The sequence below is a fragment of the Taudactylus pleione genome, unplaced genomic scaffold, assembly GCF_031769625.1.
Source record: "Taudactylus pleione unplaced genomic scaffold, aTauple2 ptg001032l, whole genome shotgun sequence".
NCBI classification, from domain to species: domain Eukaryota; kingdom Metazoa; phylum Chordata; class Amphibia; order Anura; family Myobatrachidae; genus Taudactylus; species Taudactylus pleione.
Window position 1 is genome coordinate 12,555,433 of NW_028285433.1, and position 10,220 is coordinate 12,565,652.

The following is a 10,220-nucleotide window of genomic DNA, read 5'->3' on the forward strand; positions in this document are numbered from 1 at the left end:
ATATAATAAGCAAGAAAGTGTGTGTCTGTTTGTCCTTCATGCACGGCCAGAGTTTTGTACCTAGCTCCACCAAATTTGGCATGGCAGTGTGGTTTGACCAAGATTAGGTTTTTGCCTAGGTTTGAATTTTGTCCAGGCCATACAGTCCACAATCCCATAAAACTGGGACACACTTAAATTACACAGGTTCTGGGGCTGAGGTCATACACACTGTCACACTCTTATCTCTTCTAAAGTGCTATGTTATATCACTTTTCCAACAGCCGCATACATGAAATATTGTCAGTGATTGTCAGTCTGCTGCCATTTCTGGGCAGGGAAGGGGCAGCGACGACCTCCATTTTCCCAAACGTAGGCGTTTTGCCGCTATTGAGAGGAAGGGGGGGATGTGGAAAAGCTAAGATCTCTGTTGGCTGACAGAGATTTCCTGGTCTCTTTTACTCATCTGTGGTGGCCGGCTTGCATGAGCCCATGGTCACTCAACCAGCCGAAAAGTTTGCACTGATGGTTTTGGGGTGATGGGTTGGGTTTGCACCAAACATAGCGTTTTCCTTGGTGGCCGAAAAGTTCGATTTTAGTCTCATCTGACCAAAGCACCTTCCTCCATACATTCGGGGAGTCGCCCACATGCCTTTTGGCAAACTCAAATCGTGTCTTCTTATTTTTATCACTAAGGGGCATATTCAATAGCGTGCGAGAATAGCAAAAAACCTGCACCTGCGAGGTTTTTCCTGCAGGTGCGGGTTTTTTGCTATTCTATTAAGTGCATGTTTTTTTTAAAACACGCGCTGGGAGGTTTTTATTCTCGCACCTCCTGAGCAAGCATGATTTTTCTTAAAATCGATGATTTTAGGTAAAATCATCGGGACTTGCTCTGACACCCCCGCGGCACCCCCCCTGAGGATTAATTAAGCAATTGGAAGTATCCAATTAGCTTAATTAGTCCTTAATTACTTACCTTCGGCAGCGCTGTCTCCTTCATCTTGTGTCGGGAGCCGGCTCTTCTGCAGCAGGGGTGAGTATTTGAGTGTGTGTGGTGTTTGTAAGTGTGTATGAGTGCGTGTGCATGAGTGTGTGTGTATGTGTCCCGGTGTCAGTGTGCCCCCCGTAATGGGCGCTGGGAACTACATCTTCCAGCAGCCCTTGCCCCATCAGCCTCTGGAGCCTCCCAGGAGCCCCCGGGGGCCCTCTCTTGGCAGGTTTGTTGCGGTACCATGTTCTTTCCATTTGATGATGATGGATTTGATGGTGCTCCGGGGGATCATCAAAGATTTGGATATTTTTTTTATAACCCAACCCAGAATTGTACTTCTCAACAACTTTGTCCCTGACTTGTTTGGAGAGCTCCTTGGTCTTCATGGTGTGATGCCTCTGGGGTCTTTCACAAAAAGTGTGTTTATACTGACAGATCATGTGACACTTCGATTTCACACAGGTGGACTTCACTTTATTATTAGTATTACTCATTTCACTAATTATGTGACTTCTGAAGGTAATTGGTTGCACCACAACTTTTGAGGGTCTTCATAGCAAAGGGGGTGATTACATATGCACATGCCAATTTTCTGAATTTTATTTATAAAGATTCTTTTTTATATATATTTTTCTCATTTCACTTCACCAAATTAAACTATTTTGTGCAGATCCATCACATAAAATTCAAATAAAAAAATAAATAAATTATTGGTTGTAATGTAACAAAAAAGGTAAAAAGCCAAGGGGGGTGATTCCTTTTGCAAGGCACTGTACGTCCGCCGCTGAATCACCCCCTCTGTTCTGCAGTGATTTCTGAAACGCAATTGATTTTTTAAGCTATTCTGTTCTATAAGTCAGTCTGCGCCTGATATTCCCCATTCCAAACAGTATGAGAATACGCTGCCTGCACTGTCATTTACTCCTTATGCTGGCCATACATGCTACAATTATCGGGGCGATCCGCCTGATATCGCCGGATCGCCCCGATAATTGTAGCATGTGGGGAGGGGGGCGACCGAGGGTTAAATATTGCTTGGTCGGGCATGCCGGATTGTCCAGCATGCCCGTCCGATGATATATTTCCCGGGAAACTGTCGGCCGCATCGGGCAGTGTATGCCCAGCCGCGGCTGACAGACAGACATTTCCTGTGTTCCTTCCGTAGGAAGGAACAGGGAAATGTCTCCTCCCCCGGGGGCGGAGCGCAGATGTCTGCCGAATACACTGTGAGAGAAATCTCACAGTGTATGCCGGCGACATCTGCGGCTGGCAGCCGGCCAGATAAAATGTCTGTCGGTCTGACAGGCATTTTATCTGGCCGTGTATGCCCAGCATAAGTTTCATAGTTATCCAGGTTATAGGCACGGACAATGTAACAAAATGAAGGCTGCAGGTTACTTTAGGGTCCAGTCTGCATCGCCGGTATCCCAGCTAGTAGATTATCAATATGTTTTTAAAGTCTAAATAATGCATATAAAATATCTAAACAGAGGCATAGAGTTGTGTCATTTATTTATAAGAAAAATCACAACTTGCATTATGCACTAGTGGAACATTGAGTGCCTACAGTAACTAAAGAGCTATGGCTGTTACCATATGGTGTCTGAGTACAGTATAATGTAATATAATAAAATACCAGTAATGTCTGTGTGCCGAATGTACTGTACTTATAGTCACTGCGGTGGATGCCAATTACAAAGCAAAAAGAAAAAACACATACAAAATTCAAATCACAGTATTTAACTGCAAGTCACTACATTGTACTATGTATAAGGTCCAATTTTAGTCATTTGGAAGCTACAACAGAGGTGTCACAGTCTACAGCAGCAGCAGAGCACCGTTCTGGCCACTACAATGAGACAGATGGCTTTGCATTGCGTTGCTCTCAGTCTACAATGCTGTCATATTACGTAACACATGGAAATCGTTATAAGCCCCAGCATCCAAGTCTCACATAAACTAAATGACGTCATCTTCCCATTGTAGATGCCATGTTCATAGATAAATTATCATTTGCGCAGCAACGTGAATTTATTGCTTAATTTAATTCATTTACTTCAGATTTTTAAAAAATAAATAAGATTTAACTTGTATAAAAAATAAAAAGTCCATGCTGAGACAGAAGAGTGTGTAGGCAGGTAACGGGCAGTGCGGGCTGGAAGCTGTGCACAGTGCATGGCGTGCCCCCTATCTCCCTCCGTACTGTGAGCTGGGAGGCAACATTGGCACCGGGCAGACCCTCCTCCTCTCCGTAAGATGCTACAGCAGCATCGCTCTCACATACGGGAAATAGACCGAGCCAATCAGGAACCGCGAAATCCCCAGCCACGCCCCCTCCACACAGTGCATATAAGGAGTGGAGACGCCGGTGCTGAACGTTCTTTGATCGCTGTCCATTACTGGAGTGGCCGGTGATAGATACGAGGATCTGGGTGTATTGGATTATTACCGCTCATCGCGCTGGGTTATTTCCTCTCTTTGCTGATAGCTCCTTATTACACTATGACACTGGAGGATAACGAGACCTGTGACAACCCCGACGAAGAGTAAGTGATGTATTTGTCACCTGCTTCATCGCTTTATCCCCCCCTCTCCAGCTGTGTCTGTGCATACCCCTTGCTGCCTCTGATCTTCCCGGAGACGTAGCTTTTGTCTGGTATCCGAGCCCATCCTGAGCTCAGGATCTGTAAAAATACATGTCATGGTCTATCCAGCCGCGTACCTGTACCCACCCTGTACCTGTGTATATACCTGTATCTACCGGCTCCCTCGGTGTCCCAGCCGCCGTAGCCCACTCCCGGTATGTGCCCGCCCTCTGTGTGCTTACACCTGCTGCTCTCTCCTCCGGATCGCTGTTATCTCACCTGTTGCTGCTCTCTCCGTGCAGGATGCATCCTGTCGTCTCAGCCCTGGAGCAGGTCCTGGTTAAAGCCCAGAGACGGGACTCCCTGACTGTGGGAGTGTATGAATCGGCCAAGCTAATGGATAAGTAAGTTTCATCTGGTCTTTTTTCTTTATAGTTTAGTTGTAAGCTACATGTACTGGATCTCTGCGAACAAAGTAATGGTAGCATTAATAGTTGGAAAATATTCCCCCTTTTTCTTATTTTAAACTGTCTTGTATTTCTTTCTTGGTGTAATGGAAAGGTACATGACTATGCATAGAAACATGATTTAAAATGTCAACCTATAAAGTTCATGTAACTTGAAGGATCACAGGTGTGTCCTCCATCATTGTTGCTGAAGTCACATTAAACAGCCCTTCTAGCTGCGACTAATCCTGTAGGAGTTTGCTCATAGCAATTCTTTTCGTGGTGGCTTTTTTTTTTTTTTTTTGTGCTGCAAATGTCTTATTTGCAATGTGAATAAGATTCACAAGCAGACTTGCTGATTAATATGTGGCATGTGTATGTTCTGTGTGCAACTGTATCAGTATATGAAATGCCACATTACAGTATTAGTAGCTGTTTCTACACTGTGTTCCGCTGTGATTAGACTCTGCCGCACACAACACACGCCGCATATCATTTTACTCAGCAAAATCTGTGCGTCTTATTTGCATCACATTGCTAATAAGACACAGATGTGACAATAAGATGCCCAACGCTGGACAAGTCACACGCGAGCCAGCGCCACTTGCACCCTGTGTAACACTACTCGTACAGCACAAAGGATAGACAAGGAAGGACCTATTTATATATTTAGTCTAAAAATTTGGAAAGGGGTCTAGGAAACCATGAATGGGCAATGCATACATTAAGATTGGTAAAATTATATTCAGTTTCCAACCTAGAGGCAGACTACATCATCAAAACAGCCTGTTATAATCTGTGTGGCTAAAGTCTGTGGCACCCTCTGTACTTTGAGTTCACATTATTGCCCCTCAACTTAAGTTGTTTCACTTTAATAAAAATAAGCATTGATCAGTGAAACAGGCTGGTGTTGTACAGGTCTCTAGATAAGGCCATTTATTTATACTGTATTGAGTGAATTATTAGAAAATGTGTATCTTGCAGGCCACTAAAGTGAAAGTCCATGAAAAGACTTATTAAGCTCCCAAGTTCATATTTTGTAATGAAACAAGACGGCATAGAGTTGTCACTTGATGGTTCTTTGTAAAGGGTTGACATGCCAATTTAATGAAATGTAACTTTATTTTTAACTTTTTGTTTTTTCTTTCTCTCAGAGATCCCGACAGTGTTGTACTATGTCTTCTCGCAGCAGATCCAGAACATGCAGATAATGTTGCATTAAGCATCCACTTCACACTAATACAAGCCTTCTGCTGTGACAATGACATCAACATTTTGCGAGTCTCTGGCCTACAACGCCTATCGGAGATTATTCAGAGTCAGAGCGAGCCAAGCTCGGAACCTATGGACTTGCATTGTATCCTAGTTTCGGTATGTTTAATTCCTGTACATTTGCTTGATCTATTTATTTTGTGCATTCTCTTTTGTTAAAGATGTGTGCAGACCCCTGTGTTAAGTTCTATATCCTCATCGTATTTTGGCAAAATCACACTAAAGGGTTTTGATTTTGCATTCCTTAAAAATCGATAAACTGCTAAAATCATGCAACTTGGACCTATTCCTACAGTATTAATATCAATATATTTAATTTCAAATCAATTTTGATCCCCTCACGGCACCTGAAATCGTGAGGAAGGGGCCTAAATGCACTCCAAAATACAAAAGATCCAGTTATTCAGCTCAGGTCTGAACTTGGCAAAGTCCACAGTCAGGACTATTTTCTACTCAGAACCCCAAAGTGATCTGAGCTGGCCCTCTGATCCCCAGAGTTTTTCAGCAAAACCGAACTGCTCCTCTCTAGCATAGGAGTTGTATTTCCTGGTTATTGTGAATACAACATTTAATCGCCCATTGGTAGATTGCAGGGGCTATGTTCTATTGAACAATCATATTCCTTCATGCTGGCTTATTAAATACAATTTAAATGGAGTAGAATGTTTCTTTCACAAAATAATTTGGACTTTTTTTTTATTTATTTTTCCCCTGAAGATTTATGGTAAAATAGAAAATATACTGTTTCACCCATGTTAAAAGACTTCATTCTAGACTATACTCATGTTCTGTTTCTGTTATTCAGAATCCACACAACAATCCCTGGAAGTGTTCCGGTTTGGATGAGGTCTTCAACTACTGTGCCGAATGCAGGTCCAGGAATCAGTGGATCCCCTTTATGTCGCTGGTGGACAGATGATGCTTCTGCTGGTGAATCTTTTGGACCATTTGAATGACAATGATTTTGTGAACTCGCAGTGCAAAGGGAATTGATTGTCTGCATGGATTACTTTAGTTTGTGCTGTTTTCAGTATTATGGAGTCTAAGTGATGCCCAGTTAATGGCAAACCAATGACATTAAACACGTTGTGCTCTGAACAAGAAACTTTTGTATTTTGGAAAGAAGCAGCTGGAACTGCTACTCATTTAACCCACTTTTGTAGAAGATATGAACAAGATGGATTTAATTTTATATATTTGAGTTTTGAACTGTGGAAACAGTTTTTGGCTAAGTTGCTAGATGTTTATTTGCCGATAGCAGTGCCTTGATCATGGATATATTCCCTGGATCTTGTCCTGTAACTTTGGAAAATGTTTCACCTTTAATCTCAAGTCTTCCTCATGCCCTATGTCTTGTGGTCCATGCCTCACTTCTCTCATTTGAAGAGTGTTTTTTACAGTTAAGGGCCATAATATGTTGTATGGTTGAAGAGACTTCCATAATGACACTATGAAGACCTGAGATCCAATTTTCCAAATGTCCAATCAAAAAAAGAATTTAATGTTTTCTCATAGATATTTTTATAATAAATTTTTTGCAACTAGTTTTGTGTCGCTTTATCTTCAGATGTGCCTGTGGCTTTATTCCACACCTTACATTTGCTAATCATGTTAAAGGCATTTTGTTAGCGGCATTAAATGAACCAATTAAATAACTAGTTATGCTGATTATATGCGGATCGGGTGATAATTGCATAGTCTATTGCAGCGACCAATCGTCAGTATCGGAGAGGGCGTTAATAAATCTTCCAACATGCCCGACTGATCCGATCATTGGTCAGCAGTGGAGGAACGTGGAAATGTTACCTCTCAAGGAGAGAAACTTAGACATTATGTGGCCATATACTGAAATATCTTTGTATGGGCACAAAGTCTGCTGGATTCAGGTTGTCACACAATGTCTGACCTATTATCTGACAGTGGGGGTGATTCAATTCAGCGTGATGATTAATAGCCCCGGGATGGAGTTCCCAGAGCTATTCAATTGATCGTGCTGTTACGTCCGACTAGAAGACGTTGGAGAATGCAGGTTACTGCGTCTTAAGTTTGATTAGTGGTGGTAACCGAAATTTTGACTAATGTGCTGACATGAGGCTGTTAGTGCAGTGCTAAGCTGGAAACTGCATTGTGGCCAGCACTTAAATCTGCTTTCTGCTCACACCTCAGGAGGGTGCGAGCAGAAATCCTCTAGTCGGACATAACCGCACGGTCAATTGAATATATCTGGGAACTCCTTCCCGGGGCTATTCAACATCGTGCTGAATTTAATCGTCCCTCATGTATGCCCATCTTTACCAACAGATGAGCTTTTTGGGTTTCACAAGGACATGGTGTGGTGTGGTTTTTTTTTTTTTTAAGTTTTGTAAATCCCTCAACCTTTTTAGCTGTCTTTGTACTGTATATAATGTATAGCAGGTGTTCCCAACCACGGTCCTCAAGGCACACTAATAGTTCAGGTTTCAAGGATAGCCATACTTGAGCACAGGTGTCTTAATTAGCACCGCAGTTATTTTGATTGATCCATGCTTGAGCACAGATGGTTATCATGATTGTGCTTTGAGGACCAAGGGTGGAAAACACTGGTGTATAGTATAAAATCTCAAATATCAAATTTGAAGCAGCAATGGATTCCTCCTTACAGCTAGATTTGTGGGTACAGTATTCTTTTGATACTACCCTATTCACAAGGTGTCCGGTTATGTGAGCTGCAGTGTTTTACTCTTTCCTAAGCTAAAAGTCAGAAAATTATTCACTTCACTCTACAAAATTCTCTGATGGCACTTAATAAATATGAACTAAAATATTATGCTGAACAATGAGGGGATCCTAAAACGACTACAAGTTAAGTCTCCCATATTCAAAATGCTTGGGACCAGGGGTATTTTGGATATCTGAATATTCTGTATTTTGGAATATTTGCATAATATAATGAGATCTTGGGAATGGAACCCAAATCTAACCACAGAATAAATTTTTTTTTTTTTATCTATATAGCTTATACACAGCCTGCCGGTAATTTTATACAATATTTTCAATAATTTTGTGGCTCAAACAAAGTTTGTGTACATTGAACCATCAAAAAGCAAAGGTGTCAGTGTCAGTCATACTAAAAATTTTCAGTATTTCAGAAAATGCAGTATTTTTGGATATGGGAGAGACAACCTGTACATCCATAGGCGTATATTATAGCCTGTACATCCATAGGTGTATATTATAGCCTTAAAATGTAACTTTTAATTTTAATAGAATTAAAATAAGTTTACACACAAGAAAAAATAACATAAATATAGATAATGGTTGCCAAAAAAGAAGGAAACCCAAAGGATGTGTACTCGTAGACAATAACAATAATAAAAAACAATCGTGAAAATTGATCTGGATGAAGGCGAGTATTTAAAAAGCGAAACCGTAAATCCCTTCGTGGTAGTCTAATACATATGTAGAGGGAATATTACAGTTCGATACATAACATGACAATTAGTATATGAATCAATACAATGAGTCTCCAAATCATATCTTAGGATACTACTAAAAATGGCATATACACATAGAAGTACAGTATCTTCCTGCTCCACAAACTCTTAGCATGCTGGGTTATGTATAAAAAAAACATATGAAAACATTTTTTTTCTTTTGATCAAGTAGTTCCTTTCAATGATTTGTATCCAATTATAGAGGATTGTATAATGAGCATCACAAACAACGGTACCAAGTAGTTATTAGTTCATAGCGGTCCTTAGATTTGAGTTGACACTGTTATCCAACAAACACAAATGCTCCTTTGAACATTAATGATATAGATGATTCACATTAATAGAATTGTCTACAACCTTCTCCCAAAAATCAAAACGTGTGTAAAAAATTGTCACCTAAAATAACTGGCAGGTTAGATAATGTAATGTCAGGAATGATAATACATGCTTGCAACATAGAAAATCACTGATTAGTGAGAGATACCAAATTTGTGACAGAATAATCTGTTAAGGTGACAGATGGAATATAAGAAATATGGGGACCCAGGGTCTGTCTCCCCCGCTTCTGCTGATGCCACATATTGTGAAAACAGAGGACATGGGATGAGAGAGTGGGGTTGGCAGCTTGTGGGAAGGAAGGGATATGGGCGCTTCTGCTGTCAGTCTACACAAACCCTGGCTATCCTGATATTTAAAACATTGCAGGACATATAGAGCCGGTCAACTGATGAGAGAGTGCGAAAAGGAGATATAAAGTGCAGCATATAAACAAAATGGATAAATAAGTATCACAGAATAGCAAGAACTTAGGCTATGATATAGGTGGACTATATCCATCCAATTAGCCAAGAACCAAAATTTAGTCATGCATTACTATTTTATGTTCTGAACAGTAGTAATACAGATGTATGTATGCGTTGAGCCCAAACGGAGATATTATTATCTATAGTCCCAAAGGGACAGTAAGTACTATATAGGAGCCTACTAGGTCACAGCGCAACAACTGTATTTGTAAACTTATATGGATGATTCTCAAAGCGCTATATAAGGTACTTGCGTGTTGTTAAGAATCCAAGTTGAAAGGGCAGCATGTGTGAATCAGAGTGGCTGTGCAGAGCTGTAGCCGCTAAGGAAAGGCAGCCTCTGCCGCTGGTCACCGATCGAGCGGCAGTGAGATGCAGGGGGATTCACTGTGTACATCAGACGGAAGGTGCCCACGTGCAGGTAGAAGCAGCTGTACGCATATGTGGCCGTGGAGAGTAGGCAGTCTCAGCTGCCGGTCATCGATCGGGCGGCAGTGAGGTGCAGGGGGAATCCCGTGTGCACGTCAGAGGGGAGGGTACCCAGGCTTCCCGGTCACATGACCTTAGTACGTTTCACCTTCACAAAGGCTTGTTCACATCCAGTAAGGTGTGATGTGTCAGTTCTCCTTTAAATACCCTAAATTGGTTCAATCTAGTAAAATGAGGAA

The 10,220-nt window shown here is 41.4% G+C and overlaps 1 protein-coding gene across 1 annotated transcript; it reads left to right on the plus strand.

Annotated features, from left to right (window-relative positions):
* The first annotated feature begins 3,347 nt into the window (after positions 1-3,347).
* GADD45B (growth arrest and DNA damage inducible beta) lies at positions 3,348-6,821 on the plus strand. The gene is made up of 4 exons (XM_088461257.1): positions 3,348-3,519; positions 3,861-3,962; positions 5,159-5,375; positions 6,082-6,821. The coding sequence occupies exons 1-4, from the start codon at positions 3,476-3,478 to the stop codon at positions 6,193-6,195; spliced, it is 477 nt and encodes a 158-aa protein (XP_088317383.1). The 5' UTR covers positions 3,348-3,475; the 3' UTR covers positions 6,196-6,821.
* Positions 6,822-10,220: the final 3,399 nt, after the last annotated feature.

Bases quoted from the DNA above. Each gene is read 5' to 3' on its own strand.
- GADD45B (XM_088461257.1), top strand. From the start codon at position 3,476: ATGACACTGGAGGATAACGAGACCTGTGACAACCCCGACGAAGA. The intron at 3,520-3,860 runs GTAAGTGATGTA...CTCTCCGTGCAG, and splicing joins TGTGACAACCCCGACGAAGA to GATGCATCCTGTCGTCTCAG. The intron at 3,963-5,158 runs GTAAGTTTCATC...TCTTTCTCTCAG, and splicing joins TCGGCCAAGCTAATGGATAA to AGATCCCGACAGTGTTGTAC.